General features: G+C 41.1%; 1 protein-coding gene across 17 annotated transcripts in view; it reads left to right on the top strand.

The window, feature by feature from the left end:
- The window catches only part of DTNA (dystrobrevin alpha), a 291,708-nt gene that overhangs the window by 159,495 nt on the left and 114,016 nt on the right, over window positions 1-18,197 (top strand). For all 17 annotated transcript variants that reach the window (XR_006278862.1, XR_006278861.1, XR_006278860.1 and 14 more), the window contains exons 2-3: window positions 8,454-8,521; window positions 15,313-15,393. Coding sequence is in view for 14 of the 17 variants with exons in the window: in XM_043507894.1 (XP_043363829.1) it covers window positions 8,454-8,521; window positions 15,313-15,393 (149 nt within the window). In the remaining 3 variants the exon portion in view is untranslated. The remainder of the gene's footprint in view (window positions 1-8,453; window positions 8,522-15,312; window positions 15,394-18,197) is intronic.

The raw sequence follows: 18,197 nt of genomic DNA, 5'->3' as shown, positions 1-18,197 counted from the left end.
AGGAGGAAAACCTTTCATGGTGACAAGCAAGGTAGGCTAATTCCAGCAGTTAACAAGAATATCAGAGGAACAGTGGGGTGGGAGGGAGAAATACCATGGGGAAATAGTTTTACTTTGTGTAATGACTCATCCATTCCCAGTCTCTATTCAAGCCTAAGTTAATTGTATCCAGTTTGATTCAGCAGCAAACTGGATACAATTAATTTAGGCTTGAATAGAGACTGGGAATGGATGAGTCATCACACAAAGTAAAACTATTTCCCCATGGTATTTCTCCCTCCCACCCCACCCCCCACTGTTCCTCTGATATTCTTAAAAAGAAAAGGAGTACTTGTGGCACCTTAGAGACTAACAAATTTATTAGAGCATAAGCTTTCGTGAGCTACAGCTCACTTCATCGGATGCATTTGGTGGAAAAAACAGAGGAGAGATTTATATACACACACACAGAGAACATGAAACAATGGGTTTATCATACACACTGTAAGGAGAGTGATCACTTAAGATAAGCCATCACTCACAGCAGGGGGGGGAAAGGAGGAAAACCTTCCATGGTGACAAGCAGGTAGGCTAATTCCAGCAGTTAACAAGAATATCAGAGGAACAGTGGGGGGTGGGGTGGGGGGGAGAAATACCATGGGGAAATAGTTTTACTTTGTGTAATGACTCATCCATTCCCAGTCTCTATTCAAGCCTAAGTTAATTGTATCCAGTTTGCAAATTAATTCCAATTCAGCAGTCTCTCGTTGGAGTCTGTTTTTGAAGCTTTTTTGTTGAAGTATAGCCACTCTTAGGTCTGTGATCGAGTGACCAGAGAGATTGAAGTGTTCTCCAACTGGTTTTTGAATGTTATAATTCTTGACGTCTGATTTGTGTCCATTCATTCTTTTACGTAGAGACTGTCCAGTTTGGCCAATGTACATGGCAGAGGGGCATTGCTGGCACATGATGGCATATATCACATTGGTAGATGCGCAGGTGAACGAGCCTCTGATAGTGTGGCTGATGTGATTAGGCCCTATGATGGTATCCCCTGAATAGATATGTGGACAGAGTTGGCAACGGGCTTTGTTGCAAGGATAGGTTCCTGGGTTAGTGGTTCTGTTGTGTGGTGTGTGGTTGCTGGTGAGTATTTGCTTCAGATTGGGGGGCTGTCTGTAAGCAAGGACTGGTCTATCTCCCAAGATCTGAGAGAGTGATGGCTCGTCCTTCAGGATAGGTTGTAGATCCTTGATGATGCGTTGGAGAGGTTTTAGTTGGGGGCTGAAGGTGATGGCTAGTGGCGTTCTGTTGTTTTCTTTGTTGGGCCTGTCCTGTAGTAGGTGACTTCTGGGTACTCTTCTGGCTCTGTCAGTCTGTTTCTTCACTTCAGCAGGTGGGTATTGTAGTTGTAGGAATGCATGATAGAGATCTTGTAGGTGTTTGTCTCTGTCTGAGGGGTTGGAGCAAATGCGGTTATATCTTAGCGCTTGGCTGTAGACAATGGATCGAGTGGTATGATCTGGATGAAGCTAGAGGCATGTAGGTAGGAATAGCGGTCAGTAGGTTTCCGATATAGGGTGGTGTTTATGTGACCATCGCTTATTAGCACCGTAGTGTCCAGGAAGTGGATCTCTTGTGTGGACTGGTCCAGGCTGAGGTTGATGGTGGGATGGAAATTGTTGAAATCATGGTGGAATTCCTCAAGAGCTTCTTTTCCATGGGTCCAGATGATGAAGATGTCATCAATGTAGCGCAAGTAGAGTAGGGGCATTAGGGGACGAGAGCTGAGGAAGCGTTGTTCTAAGTCAGCCATAAAAATGTTGGCATACTGTGGGGCCATGCGGGTACCCATCGCAGTGCCGCTGATTTGAAGGTATACATTGTCACCAAATGTGAAATAGTTATGGGTCAGGACAAAGTCACAAAGTTCTGCCACCAGGTTAGCCGTGACAGTATCGGGGATACTGTTCCTGACGGCTTGTAGTCCATCTTTGTGTGGAATGTTGGTGTAGAGGGCTTCTACATCCATAGTGGCTAGGATGGTGTTTTTAGGAAGATCACCAATGGACTGTAGTTTCCTCAGGAAATCGGTGGTGTCTCGAAGATAGCTGGGAGTGCTGGTAACGAAGGGCCTGAGGAGGGAGTCTACATAGCCAGACAATCCTGCTGTCAGGGTGCCAATGCCTGAGATGATGGGGCGTCCAGGATTTCCAAGTTTATGGATCTTGGGTAGCAGATAGAATACCCCAGGTCGGGGCTCCAGGGGTGCACCAGAATATTATTGCTTAGCCAAAGCTGGTTTAAAAAAATTGACTAGCTTTGTAGAAAACTGCATTTCTCATTTTGTCTAGTATATAGCAGGAAAGTAACATCATTCAACCCATCCTAAGGCCTTGATTCAACAAGGTACCCAGGCACATGTAACTTTCATCCCCCTCCAACAAGGTATTAGAGTAGCAGCCGTGTTAGTCTGTATTCGCAAAAAGAAAAGGAGTACTTGTGGCACCTTAGAGACTAACAAATTTATTAGAGCATAAGCTTTCGTGAGCTACAGCTCACTTCATCGGATGCATTTGGTGGAAAAAACAGAGGAGAGATTTATATACACACACACAGAGAACATGAAACAATGGGTTTATCATACACACTGTAAGGAGAGTGATCACTTAAGATAAGCCATCACCCACAGCAGGGGGGGGAAGGAGGAAAACCTTCCATGGTGACAAGCAGGTAGGCTAATTCCAGCAGTTAACAAGAATATCAGAGGAACAGTGGAGGGTGGGGTGGGGGGGAGAAATACCATGGGGAAATAGTTTTACTTTGTGTAATGACTCATCCATTCCCAGTCTCTATTCAAGCCTAAGTTAATTGTATCCAGTTTGCAAATTAATTCCAATTCAGCAGTCTCTCGTTGGAGTCTGTTTTTGAAGCTTTTTTGTTGAAGTATAGCCACTCTTAGGTCTGTGATCGAGTGACCAGAGAGATTGAAGTGTTCTCCAACTGGTTTTTGAATGTTATAATTCTTGACGTCTGATTTGTGTCCATTCATTCTTTTACGTAGAGACTGTCCAGTTTGGCCAATGTACATGGCAGAGGGGCATTGCTGGCACATGATGGCATATATCACATTGGTAGATGCGCAGGTGAACGAGCCTCTGATACTGTGGCTGATGTGATTAGGCCCTATGATGGTATCCCCTGAATAGATATGTGGACAGAGTTGGCAACGGGCTTTGTTGCAAGGATAGGTTCCTGGGTTAGTGGTTCTGTTGTGTGGTGTGTGTGGTTCCCCCCCCTGCTGTGGGTGATGGCTTATCTTAAGTGATCACTCTCCTTACAGTGTGTATGATAAACCCATTGTTTCATGTTCTCTGTGTGTGTGTATATAAATCTCTCCTCTGTTTTTTCCACCAAATGCATCCGATGAAGTGAGCTGTAGCTCACGAAAGCTTATGCTCTAATAAATTTGTTAGTCAACAAGGTATTGTTTCAGATGGCTTCTTGAGCAAGGACAAGAAAACTGCTTGTTTAAGGTTTCAGAGTAGCAGCCGTGTTAGTCTGTATTCGCAAAAAGAAAAGGAGTCACTCTATACGGCTAAATTCAGTGCCTTGCATAATCACAGGTTTCAGAGTAGCAGCCGTGGTGCTAACACCTTGTCCTCCTAAAGGAAGGTGTTGATTACTGATGTGCGGGAAACAGTTTTCTTGTCCTATGAAGATTTTAGAGGCTTCAGAAATTTTCCGTTTGGCTGTGAGACGAAACCAGGGCATTTTAGAAAATGTTCACAAAAAGCCAAAGAGAGAGAGCGGTTAGAATCCAAGCAATTAACTGATTGCATAGGTTCGTGATGAGGGTGCTCACCTGGGATGTGGGAATAGCCAGAGCAAGAATGTGAATCTTCATCTCCCACATCCTTGGAGTGCCCTAATCACCAGGCTGTTGGCTATTGTAAGGTGGGTCTCTTTCAATCTCTCCTGTTGGAGCTGTGTCCCACTTTGTATAAATTAATACAATTAATGTTGTGCCCTCACCTGCATCATACCTATTGCATAGGACTTCATAATTTCTTTATGCCACGATTGATCAAATTCAGTGCATGATTTTACTCATGAGAACTCTTGTTGACTCCCTTTATGCTTATTTATCATAGACCACGTCTCTGAGGTAGGCCTTTGTCAAAATGTTAATTGGGTGGCGTATACCAGACTATAGAATGAGCAATAAATAAATTGGGCATATATGGCGATTTATTTGTTCCTTTCTAGGGTTAATGATTCAAAACAAGACCCATAGCAGAGATACTTGAAAAGCAAAAGACCCACTTCATATAGCATAGTTCAAGATACAGAAATGTACCGATAGTAAGAAGAATCACTATAGAACAGAGATTATTAAAATCCTCCATTTGTACAATAGCAGTCCAACTCATATGAAATGAACTAGACATATCGTATTAGGGTTGCAAGGTGTCTGTTTTTTGACCAGAATGTATGGTCGAAAGGGGAAGCTGGCAGCATCCGGTCAGCTGTTCGGTTGGCTATAGTCGGGCTGTCTGCAGATGCTGAAAGGCTTCTGGAGCTGGACTCGTAGCAGTGGACGCTGTTGTGTGGATTCGCATTGCCATTGCATTGGCTGCGGGGCTGATGGACAGCTGGAGCCTCGGGCACCTCTTGCACTGCATCCTTGCCGCGGGGGGAAGGGATGCGGCCGTTGCTGGAGTCCTAATAAGTTGTCCCTTGGCTGCATGCGAGGAGAAGCTGGTGCCTGCTGCTGGGGCCTCTGAGATGGAAGGAGTGTAAAAGCTGCCCTGGCAGAGGGCAGTGTGGCCAGAGGGATTGCAGGGCAGGGTACTACATGCCACAGGGTGTTTGTGGGTGCACTTTTTGGGGGGTAACTTAGGGCTTGTGGCAGGGATTTGAGGCAGGGCTTTCGGGAGCTGGGCATTGCAAACTGTGCATTGGACGGGAGTCAGTATTGCAGGGTGTTGGGGTGTGATTGTTTTGAGAGGAGAATAAGAAAGGTGTGGGGGAGGTCTGGATATTACAGGGCTTTTGGATGAAAAGTCCTTCGGAGCTTGGGGGTTAATGAATATTGCAGGGTCCATCTTGTTGGGGGGCAATAAATAGTGCAGGGCTTTGGGGTGCAAATATTGTGTGGCTTAAGTGGGGGGAAGTTCAGCTAGCTGTATTTTGCTGTGACTGCCAGCTCTGCCTGGAACAGGTAGGACAGAGGATTGCATGTGGGGTCTGCAGCTCAGGAGGGAGTGGGGCTTGACTGGAGAAAGGCAGGCACTCCTTGGCACTGTTTGGGAATCAATCCTTTCCCCCTGCAGCTAGGGAAAACTGGTTTGGTTTGGGCTCTTAGGGAAAATTCTTTTTAGGGGCAGAGTCCTTTTTGTTTGATCGGCTTGGACATAGGAGGGTGATCGGTGTCTAGCCTCCGCTACTGCAGGGTGGGAAGAGCAGCGGCTGAAGCCACATGGAGGAGCTATTCTCTGCTCAGCTGCTGATGCCTGACACAGAGCAGTGGCTGGCTTCTGGACCAGGCTGCAAGAGGTAGGTGTTGCCACCTAGGGCGGAGGCGGAATCTTGTGCCCAGCCATGCCCTGATTGCTCTGGGCAGGCTCTGCGTCAGCTCCTCCCAGCCTGGCTCTGCAGGCAGCGGGTGAGTCCCAGGAGAGTGGGGAATGAGTGGAGAGCAAGGGACAGAGGGAGTGGGGGAGAGGAGTGAACAGTGGGCAGGACCTCAGGAAGAGGCGGGACCCCAGGGGATGGGGCAAGGTGGTTTGGTTTTCATCAATTATAAAGTTGGCAACCCTAATCATAGTCTGTTACAATATTTATAAATGAAAGCCTCCTAACAGCAAGGAGACGGGGAGGGGGAGGAGGGAAGAAGTATGTTTAGTTTTCTTACTCTTTTCTGCAACATTTAATATTTTTTTCCTGATTTTATAAAAAGAAAAATTTATAAAATAGCATTCTTGGTGCTGTAGGGAAATAGAGGAAGAGATTGCATTTGAAAGAGTCAGATCAGACTCAGTCAGGACCAAACCATTTATTTATTGTATTTCCTGAAGCTGGATTGTCATATACAGTGAACATAAAAGGCATCAGCTCAGCATATCGATATAAGTTAAATAAGATTTTCAGAGGCTGTAAAACATGAGTTTTGAAACAGATTTTGGGATTCTGAGCAAGAGAATCTGCAATACATTGAAGTTTACTGCCTTGCTCATCAACCCTTATTAATTACCCTATGAAAATAACTGTCGTTAGATGCACAATAGGTGTTTGTCTTATCTGCAATAAAAAAGTTATTTCCTGTTGAGAAGAACCGTAGAACATTAAGCTATTTTTCTGTGAACTGTTGTCTACTATAAGCACAGTAGAATCAGTGGAGTAAAATAACATTGCAGTAGCTGTCTTAGCTGATGGTGGGGATTGACCTGAAGGTATCCAGAGCTGAAGGCATGAGTCTCTACAGCTTGTGCTAAAGAGTCAAGCTGAGTAGTTAAGAGCTGAAACAGATTCCCCCTCTGTGTCCAAACCACAGAAGACTGGGACACACAGCACAATGACCAGTGGGTTATAGTAATCAAGGGCTTTCGTGCATACTAGTTTTGTGAATTCATAATATGGAAAGATGATTTTGAAGATGTGGGATATGACTGAATTTCTATCAGTGGGACTAGAAAAATTACTATTTCTTAGCTCCGTGTAACATATGATACTTTCTTTCGCAAGGATTTGAAGCAACTAAGTAAGATTATTGCAACTCGTTAGTTTAGTGACACCTGCGAGTTGCATTGCACACAGAGGCAGTCTAGGCAATAATTTGCCTGTCATTGTTACCTTTACCTCCTCACATCCTGTTTCACCCACCTGTTGTATCCTGTCTTTTAAGACAGTTTGGAGCAAGGACTGTCTTTACAATATATGTGTAAAATGTGTAGCACAATGAGGCCCTCGCCTAGTTGAAGGCTTTATGGATTTATAGTATGTAAAGAAAATTAATAATAATGAGCCTATTTATAGAAATTAAAGATCTCAAAAGCATGCCTTCTGTATAAAGAACAGCTGTAACAATATAACATTCCAGAAAAAGAATGGTGGTGTGGTTAAGGTGCTACACTGGATGGGTCTCAGGAGAGCTGGATTCTGCTCCTGGTTCTGCCATAGACCTTTTGTGAATCCAGCAAGTCATATAATCCCTGTGTGCCTCTATTCCCTTAACTATGAGATGGAGTTAATAATAGTACTTTAGCTCACAGGAGGATGAATTCATTAATGTACGTTGGCTGCTCAGATACTACCATGAGTGACAAAGAAAAGCCTGTACAGAAAAACAAACAAATACGGGCAAAACGACAGTGTGATGCAGTGGCATGAAAAAGGAAATCGTTGCTAAACTAAAGGATTTTTCAACGAGGAAAAGATGATTTTAGCATTATGCTGCCGGAAGAAAATGGTACATGTGGTTTGGAAAATACTATTTTTTCCTTTCAACAGAGAAGGCCCTCTCCTGTGGATGGCCACACGCGAGATCGAAAGGGAGTACCTAATCAAACACTGCCCTTTAAACCAGACATTGATAACTAGACCTAGGTAAATACCTTAAGCATTTTTCTGCAAGTAAAAAAGCCCCTACGTTTGTGCCCCTTTTTTGCTTTTTTCAAATGAATTGCCTGGCACTGTAGAAACAGAGCATATTATGCAAGTGTTAGAGAACGTTTGTGGAAAACAAATTCTGCATATGTAAATGAGTGGCCTTACTCTGACTTAATAAGCTAATCTAGTTAGGCAATCAATACAGAACCATGTGACCCCTGTGCCAAATCAACACTAACCAATCCAGGTCAAATTTTGACTATCCGCTATTTATAATGAATTGTTTACAACTAATTATTTGTCTATATACTGCTCATAGAGAATATTTGGTGACTAACTTTCAATAACAAATCAATTTAAAAAATTGTAAGCGAACAACTCATAAACAATAAAAAGAGGCTAAATTCAGCTAATTTATTCACTATGAACTGTTTGCTCAACTCTGTTGATTACTGAAAGATGTAACCTTTTAATAGGTTTTTAATCAGCAGGCCCTTAGATCTGTGATGACTTACTACAAAAACTCATGTATACTATTAAAAGTTCAACTAGAAATATCCGTGGTAGTGGGGAGCTCCAGAGATAGTTAATGAGATTACATAGCCTTTCACTTAATGGGCACTGGTTTGAATTCAGCTCTGGTTGGTAGAGGCAGAGAGATTACACCTTCCGATTTCTTCTCCCTTTATATAATTTGCCAATAAGATCCCCTTATTTAGGACACACTACACTGAAAGCAAAATCTAGGCCATGGAGTAGAATCTGAGATCTGTTTTTCTCCCAAACAGTGCCACAGTAGGGCTGGCAAGGGCTGAGTTCAGCTTGTGGATATTTAAATATTTTCTGGTGATTTTGTCTTTTAGAATGATTGAAGATTGCGGGAAAAGAGGAAATACCATGGCAGAAAGAAGGCAGCTGTTTGCCGAAATGCGTAAGTACTGTGTTTTTAGAGATCTAACTGTTTCATTGCAAAAGATGAACCAGATGCAACATAACATCAGTAAACCTTATGTAAAGTATCTGTCCCATTCTCATTCTAAAGAATTGTGTTTTTACTGTGAGAGAGAGAAATTGCAGGAGGGTGGATTTAATTAACCCAATGCTGCAGAATAGATCTTTTCCATCCTGATTTCTGTGATCTTCTGAACCAGGTTGTTACTTTACCTCTGTTTTTAATAATGGCTAATTCATCCAAAGAAGTTTAAAATACTGATAATTACACAAATATGAAGAAAGAAAACAATCATCCCCAAAACACCAGGTTTCTAAGGAACAGTTTCAAATCCCAGATATCCCACTTGAATGTATCCTTTTTTCTTTTATGGTCTAAATGTATCTGTTCTATAATAAACCTATTTGCCGTCCCCAAAATATCATGAACAAGAGTTGCTCCTATTCCTAACTACTCCCCACTCCTCTTATCTCCCTTGTGAACAATCCATTGTTTCCTTTTGGGAGACTGTTTTCCTTGTATAAAGTTTGGGATCTTCCTGATTTTACTAGATTTACCTAATTTTTATGACAAGAATGATCAGGTATATCCCTTTAGTTCTATTACGGTCATAATATACTTTATATCCATGAGGTGTAGTACTTTCAAACTAGTAAATGTTGATGGAACAAGGTACTTTGTAGACTCTTAACAGACTTTGAAGGAAAAAATTAAATATATCTAACAAATGTCTAGCAGATTACCTATATCTATGTATCTATGCCATTTTTTTCAAGGTTTTGGAGCCTCCATCTAAAATGTGCACAGAGAACTGAGAGTTGAATATTAAAAGGTTTTTAGAAGTGTTCAGTATTGGCCCAACTCTTGTCCTGGATAGGTCATGGTGGCTGGGGTTTTTTTTACCATTGACTTCAATGGGAGTAGAGTTAAGACGATGCTGAGTGTTTTTGAGAATCCCTCCTTTAAAATTCCTGTTTTATCTTAATTTTAAATTCTGAGGGAAATTCTGGAAACCTACAGCTGCATTGTGTCTGTACTGACCATTTGAATAGCCCATGTTCACTGTTGCAGAGAACATACTTGACAGCACCCTGATTATGTAGACTGATTGATTCTGGTATATGTTGGTGCTGCAACTGTGTTGGAGGCTCTTTCAAAGGTATGGCAGGATTTTTCATTTTTGAACTTTTGGGGAAAGGGTCAAATGCAAGCTGGTATGACTTTGGGTTTTCCACACAACTACCTAAGTCCTTTTGGGGGTTGGGCCTTGATAGGGATGCACCTGTTAGAAAAGTTGATTACCTCCTTGTTTTACAGTGTTGCCCAATAGTGTGATCAGTATGTTCCTTCTGAGCCTGACTTTAATAGGTATGGGATCAAGCCCTCAGTAAAGTATTGGACATCTTGACAATGGAGAAACTTACCATCCTATATTATCTTGCTATCTGGCCCCAGGATATTATTTTTTCAGTCTAATATATACACTTCGAAAGCAGAACATTTATTTTATTTTGGACTTTAAGAGTTTGTGATGGTTTGTTACAGCTTGTTTCAAGGTTTGTTTTTTGCCTTTTCCTTATGCAAATAGCTATTATACACCATTTTCTACATATTGAAATGTAGAGTGTTTTAATGTTTTATTTCTTATGTATGGTTATGTATTTAAAGTTTTCTCCTTGCTTTTTGCAAAAAAACCCAACCATGCATTTAAAGAGGAAAAGATTAAAGATTAGTAAGACTTGTGAGAGACAAGGTGGGTGAAGTAATATCTGTTGTTGGACCAACTTCCATCAATGAAAGAGACAAGCTTTTGACCTTACATGGAACTCTTCTTCAGGTCACTTAAGGAAATGCTTACATGCTCTCCTTAATAGGGAGGTTTTCCTGCACAATGGCATAGATTTTTTTTTTATGATATTCTTATTTTACATGGTAGGTGGATTCTGAGGCTCCTTTGTATTTAGTGTTTACATACTATTCCTAAAACAATTGATAGTTTTCCTATGGAGGGGACATCCTTACAGCTGCCAGTTAAAATATTCTATGAATTAGTTTGAGTAGCAGCCGTGTTAGTCTGTATTCGCAAAAAGAAAAGGAGTACTTGTGGCACCTTAGAGACTAACAAATTTATTTGAGCATAAGCTTTCGTGAGCTACGTTGAATGCATCCGATGAAGTGAGCTGTAGCTCATGAAAGCTTATGCTCAAATAAATTTGTTAGTCTCTAAGGTGCCACAAGTACTCCTTTTTTTTTTCTATGAATTAGTGTCTTATCTAGTATTCTCTTATCTGGAATTCTGAGGTCAAAGTTTATATGGTCTCTTGCAACTCAAAAGGCACACTAGGGTGTCAAAATAAATGGAATACCAGTAGTTTTAGCTGACACATTTACATACATCTAGAGGGGAATGAACTGATGGAGGCACCACAAAATATGGTGAACAGAACATGTACCCACTTGGGGCTGCCAGCATAGATTATCCAGTAGACACAGAGTACTGTTACAAAGTATGGAAACATGAGACAAAGTTTGCAGTTTATTGCTTTATTCTCTTTTCAAAGTGCCAACAATATGAAATGTGGTGAGAATTCCCAGGGGAAGAAAAACTATAATGCTGCAGCTAAGATAGTACAAGAAACTATTGGCAATAATTTAGGCAATTTAGAAACTGAAATTGATTTGCCTTTTCACCACCTGACATCTTTCGTTGTTTTTCACTAGCGTCCATGTAAGTAAGGTATTGTTTGTACAAAAGTTTTTGGAAGAACTAATTTTAGACTGGAGCCAAAATTTGAACTGAAAAAACTAGATATGTTTGGGACAGAAGCAGGAGTAGTAAATTTCCTGCATTGCCCAGCCAATTCATTAAAAAGTTTTCACCCAACTCATTAAAAAAATCACTCTCTGCAAACAGCAAAAATGGCAAAATGCATTGCATACAAGTTTGCTCAGCTCTCCTTATTGTCTACAAAATACATATTGGAGATTCTCACTTCTGCACCAGACCCTTTACATCTCATAAAAGGTCTCTAGAGGTATAAAGAAGCCCTGAAAGCCAGGGGAGAATTTCCCCACTACAGGCACTGTGGGACCACCTCTAAAGTTGCCTACTGAGGAGAGCATCTCAAGCCTCAGCATAAGGAATGTGGTGCAGCTGATGGAAGGAGGGGTGTGTTGGGGGTGGGACTAAAGCATGTGGTGCTGAGAATATTCCTGGCAGCACAATGGACCTGAGTGTAACTTGGAGAGGGTGTCATAACTTAGGCTCCCACTGATGTTTGAGTTATGTCAAAGGCCCTGGAGCAGTCCAGTAGCCTTTGGGAAAGCACAAGGGTGGCTTTAAAGGCACTTTATCATGCCCTTCCCCTGGACTGTTACTACTGACACAGAATCTTGCCCATTGTGTAGGAATTATGTTTGTTAACTATGCAATATGAACATTGTGGTTATAGCAAATAACTAGGAGACATGATTGCTGAGTTCTCTTTCTGGCTCTCACCAATTCACTATGAACCTTGGGCAAGTAGCATAACTTTTCCTCTGCAGTTTCAGTCTGTAAAATGGATATAATAATACCTACCTCAGAGACTTTTATAGAAAATTATTTAAGCCTTGTAACAAGATCTTTGAGAGGCACTCCAAAGCCATAGTTGAATGGCACTATAGAAATACACTAATACTACTTGGTTTATGTTGTTGCAACAGTGTAAAGAAAAATCTAATGAACCATAAAATGACCTTTCAAAGCATATTAAATAAGATTGAAGTGCCATGCAATAACAAAGGCATAAGACCTTAACAATCAGTTCAAAGTTATTTCCCAATTATCCCAATTCTTATGGGGTAAGCAAAGGTGATCTATATAGCAATCTGTTTTATCATACATGAGTGGCTACAAAAAGAGGAACTGGTTTTCTTAATTGTTCCTAATAAAAAAGGAAAGACTCTGTGTTAAAGAAATTCCAGTATCCTGCCTCAGATATTTCAGCTTTCCTGTGTTGTCAGCAAAATTATGAATGGAGAAGAGAAAAACTGAGTCTGTTAACAGGAAAGCATGTCATGAGAAAAATCAAAACCTTTCAGGACCGGATGCTAAGTAGTTCAAAGTACATTTTGCCAGGAACAGATGGTATTAAGACAGCCAACTGTGGAAAAAGAACTAGTAGAGTACTGGGAGGGTGGTATGGGAGAATCTGGTCAGCAGCGGGGCAGGGGCTGGGGAGAAAGACGAGATCAGTGCAAGTTTGAAATGTTTGGGTCCAACCAATGCCTAATTGCTCATCAGAGTGGCTGAACACAAGCGTAATGTACAATTATAAAGTAGTGGCAGATCTAATAATGTTGGTATGTATGTCAAAGAAGGGATTTGTGAAACCAGTTAAACAGGATGGCCATATTTTCACTTCACTACACTCTGTTGACAGTCTAATTTTACACTAGTTGTATTTAGAATGAACATGAGTTTGGACAGTTCAAGCAGCTTTGAAGTGTGTAACTCTGTTTTAGTATCTATTCCAGAGATGAAGTTGCTAAATTTGATGGGGCAAATTCTTCTCTTTTACATAGATGCAACCATATTCAAAAGTCAAATATCTGAAAATATCCTTGACTCTATATTAGTAAAAGTTAATATGCCACATGGTATAAACCCATGTGCCACAATTGGGAGTTCTGAATTCTTTTTCTCATAACTACCTCTGTAGTAACAATTGCCTAGATCTTGTATGACATGTCAGCCTGGGCGTAAATAAGAAGAATCTACTCATCTGCCTTTGAGTTTTAAAAAATATTATAAGTAATGAACAATGGTTGGATGCTTAAAGATACTATGCCAGATTCTCACCCTCATTCTGACCCCTTTCTGGCTACTTGGGTGGCACAGAGAAGCTCTCGGTGGGAGTAGACCCATCCTAGTTGGCTCCTAGACTACCTCCCCTTCCAGCCCTGGGAAAAGACATGGGCAGGAAAAGCACTGCTGGCAGCTGCTTTGGGGACATTGCCAGCTTTGTATATTTAGAGCATCTAGGGTCAGTCTGGGTATGAACTGACTCCTTGAGGCTCCCACGCAAAAAATGAATCTCAGCATCAGTGGTCAATATGGCCCAATTTTTTGCCCTAAAGTTTGTCATCTACCAGTCTCTCTAAGTTCAGCTGTCGTATTGTTTCTAATTTGGTCTTCTGACAATACCTTGTTTTGAGCTGGCATGACAGCTGAAGATATTTATTGTGAGCTTTGTTGTTAAAAATTAAAATTAGGAGGTTTTCCCTTATCTTGGAGCTTGGCCAGTTTGTCTTTTAGCCTGGAGCTTGGCCAGATTGTTTCTTCAAAATGTCAGACAGTGTAGGCTTACTGTTCCTTGGCTTTCTTCATGAATGTGTGCTAGCACCAGGACACCTCCCCCTTTCTCCCAAAAAATCTTAAAAATGTTGGACAGCATGTGCTTCTATGTCCTTTCTCCTCTGTGTCCATTGTTAACGAGAAACAAGTACATGTGACGGAATCCCCTCAGGGTGCAGCCTGGGACAGTGGAACCGCTCTGCCCCCTTAACTCTTTCCAGCCTGGGCTGTCTCTCGCAATGCTTTGCTAGTGACAAACAGCAAACTGCTTCAGAAGCTGTGATCACACAGCACAACCGCATGTGGAGCCCCACACCCAGCTAAAGTGCATGAATGCTCCCAGAGCCACTCAGGAATTACGTTGAGAAAGGCACCAGCCAAATCCCCCCCCCCCCCAGCTCCCAGGACTGTACCTCAGGAATATATCGTCGTGCACCGCTCAAGACGAGCAGTGCAAATTTATTAATTGGTTCACCACTTCATCAATGGAAAGTGGACATATACCAGCCTTTGCAAACCTGAGCAGATTTACCACACACTTCAGGCAAACTCACTGGTGAAGATAAACAGTTTATTGATTTATTTATTTATTGTTATATGATTTATAATTTATTGACTATAAAAGATTGATTTTAAGTTATATTAAGTGTTAGGCAAAAAATCAGTTAGTTACCAACAGAAATAAAATATAAGCACGCAGTCTAAACTCTCAACCCTATTAGTCTGGGCAACGACTAAATTAAGCAGTTTCTCTCACCTCCACTGGACATTGCAGTGCTTCATATACAGGTTTGTCCCTTAAACCTGGGCTAGTCTCCTCTGCTGGAGTCTTCGGTCTTCTTCTGAGTGTCTTTGTTGCTTGCAGCATAGATGGGTGAAGCATGGGCCCCCTGTGATTGGTTTAATATCTTCAGTCCCGTGTGCTTGGAGCACACAAGTCCAGGCATGTCTGGTGGGCATTGCTGAGTCCCCATGCAACTTGAACAATTTCCCTGGTGCAGCCTTATGCAGGTGAGTCATTGAATTGTAGCTCCCTTGCTGGACAATGGCTGTTGATGGTTGTTTGACACCCTGCCTGGGCGCTGGTTACTTTCCTTGCTGTTGTCTCTGGGGAGCTAATATCTGGCTGATTCCCCAACTTTTACAGCATGTTTTAATGACAACCATACAACAGAATCCTCATAACTTCATATGCACTAAAGATATAAGTATTTAGATAGAACAGTGGGTTTGAGCAGTTCATAACCTTTCCCCGGATACCTCACATGGCATGCTTTATATATATAAGATCACAATCGTATACATGAGGAATATGGGGGTTACAAGACACTCCCCCAAGGTATAGAATGTCACAGTACGCACACGATTCATTGTACTTGTGGACTCTACCCCAGGGAAATGTCACACCATATGCATAATTCTCTTCCACTAGGGGCTCAAGATCTGGATCGCATCCGTTTATCCACCTACAGAACAGCATGCAAGCTTAGATTTGTACAGAAGAAATGCAACTGTAAGTATGTCAGTTGTTAATAGCAAGTACCATCTTTAGTCTTACCAATGTAGGATCTGTTTCTTCTCCAATTGAAAGGAAAGTGTGGGTTTATTTGAATGTACAGTTAGACACTAATAAGAATGCCGGGATAATAAAGAAATGTAGAATAATTCCATACTGTTAATTATCATCAAAGTGTTAAGTGTGGAAGTGTTTCTATTGCGGGGTGGGGGAGGAAGAGTTTAATGCTGCTTCTAAATGTGGTGGTTTTTCTTTTAAAAACGGTTTCTCTTAGCAGGTTATGAAAAATGCCAGGAGCTTTAAAAAAATTTTTTTGTGTTTTTTATTTTGTTTGTTTTTAAAAAAAAAAAAAAAGCTACCACACCATAGACTTTGCCATTTGTTTTGCAGATAGATTTTTGTTTTGTTTTGTTTTGTTTGTTTCTCACTAGGCCTGTTTACACCGGACTATTAAAAAGAAATCCCACCAATGTATCTCCACTAACTGTAACAATGACTGGTCTAAACACTTGTGCTGTCATCAGAAGCGCTGCACTGGAGGGAGTTTTAAAAAAAAAAAAAAAAAAAAAAAAACTAGACATGACCTGTGCAGCTCAGCAGCTACCTCTTTGCTTTGAGGTTGTGAATATCGGTGCTGGAGAAAAATCTTCCGCTTGTGGCCTCCAAATATAGGCAAAAGGCCAGTCTGAAAAGCTTTTAAAAGAAAATGGAGAATGGGTAGAGCACTCAGGTTACTAGCCATGGGTCAAATCCTGCAATCACCTCTTTAGCATATCTCTCATATTAATAGGCATTTTTAGCTTGAGTAAGGACCATAAGCTTGGTCCATGTCACAAGCGGGCTGCCCAGTACAGTTTCCTACAGTTACAGTAGTTCAGTCTTTCTCAATTCAGAAGGAAACACACTGGACATAGCTGCTGTGATCGTGTTTCCTTACTATATTTTAGTTTTTTAATTGTATGTCAGATGATGAAATTTTCACTTAATTTCCATGGTAATTGCATACACTGGTCTTGAGTCCCCATCCTCCCCCCCCATCTAATTGAGCTTATTTTAAGTACAAGGATATAATAGCCTCATCGTATGGGAGACTGGATGGCTGAAGGCATTGGTAATGGAACATAGAACAATAATTAGTATTTATGAAATGTGTAGTATTTGTGTAAACATACAAATAGTATTTCTTTTTATAATAGAATATAGAGTGACACCTTTGTCACTAGTTTGAACAAAGCCAGTTAGTGATTAAAAATCAATACCATCGGAGTTTTCTTCAGTAGCCTGTGTGAAACGAGTTGGTGGTCTCAGTTCTGTTCTTAATGGATAAGGTGTCCAGATTGTAAACAACACCTTTATGACTGGCTCCGTTGTTGGCTGCCTCAGTAGGAAGGAAAAGGAATGAATGCTTATGGAAACTGAAATACGCTCGTACCCAAAAGGAGTGAAGGAAGAAATGGTCTTTCTGGATAAAGGCTGAGGCACCGTGGTAGGACATTGAATATCTGCATTGTAATTTTAGCAATGTTGTATAAGTGTACCAAAGGTCCAAAAACTCTGGTCTCTATGGATGTCAGTCTAGCACTATTTATGACACTAAGTGCACTTTTAAAGACCACCCTCAGAAAAGTGCTGTCTTAGGGAGAAGAATACAGTAATGTCTATTGTTTTTTTGTGGTACACTTCGTGCATGATATCAGGACCATAATGCTAGATAGCTCAGAGGAGTAACAAAGAAGCAAAGGCCATATTGTGTGTGAAATTTTACTTTTATGTGACTTTTGCTATAGGGGGAATGGATAGGACCTGAGCTCTGAGCCAGGAGGTGGCTGTTCACCTACCTACACCAGGATTTTAATGCAATTTTAAAACATGGGTGACACATAGATAGAATGACACAACCCCACAGCGAAATGCTCAAATTCCACGTGAAATAAGCATTGATGTGGAAATCAGTCAGGTGTTCATGGGAGCTCCTGGTATCGCTTTTCAAGAATTAACAACTTTATGTGTCTAGGCCTCCTCACATACCTAGTTTGATAGGCATGATCCAAAGCCCACTGAAGTCGATAGTAGCCCTAAAAGAGGCACTAATTTTAAGACGGTGGGCGAACTATGGCTGAGCACATAGTGGAGGATGGTTTCCATTTGCCTACATGATCATTAACTTATTTTTGCTTTGGGATATTTTGAGTCTAAAAGGTGCTACATAAAAACAAATTGTGGCAAATAAAGGAGGAGTGGAGGAAAGCAAATGAGTTCAAGAATCTTCATTTACTCTCTTCATTCAGCTGTAAATTTTTGAATGCTTCCTATAAATACTGTAATCTAGGATACCTTAACCTTTATACATCCTATTGAGCTTTCCAAATGAAAAAGGAGAGCGTAGCGATTTATTTTTTAAGTTGATTGTGGCATTTAAAAGCCCTTACTCATATTTGTACCAAAATCCCCATGTATCTAGCTCTAGACACAGGGATTTAACCAAAAATTTTAGCCTTAGAATGAAGGTCTGTGTGAAACTATTTCCTTCTCAAGCTCTTCAGAAATAATTATTGTTGCTCTGAGATGGCTGAACCGTGCATCTTTTCCATTGTCAAAATAGTTTTTCTCTCTCTTTCCTGGACTTTTACACTACTAGAGTGTGCTGTGATTGCTGAGGAGAGAGTTACAGATGTTTCAGGGAAATTATCTAAGCTCTGAACAATGACTGTCCAAGATGGAATATCTAGACACTACGAGACTATACCAAGTGATGGTTCTGAAGTGGTTGTTAATACAGTCATCCCGCTAACGTTAGCAAT

The sequence above is a fragment of the Dermochelys coriacea genome, chromosome 2 (assembly GCF_009764565.3).
Source record: "Dermochelys coriacea isolate rDerCor1 chromosome 2, rDerCor1.pri.v4, whole genome shotgun sequence".
Classification (NCBI taxonomy): Eukaryota; Metazoa; Chordata; order Testudines; family Dermochelyidae; genus Dermochelys; species Dermochelys coriacea.
The sequence above is the reverse complement of the archived record's forward strand: the minus strand, read 5'-3'. Positions and strand labels throughout refer to the sequence as shown.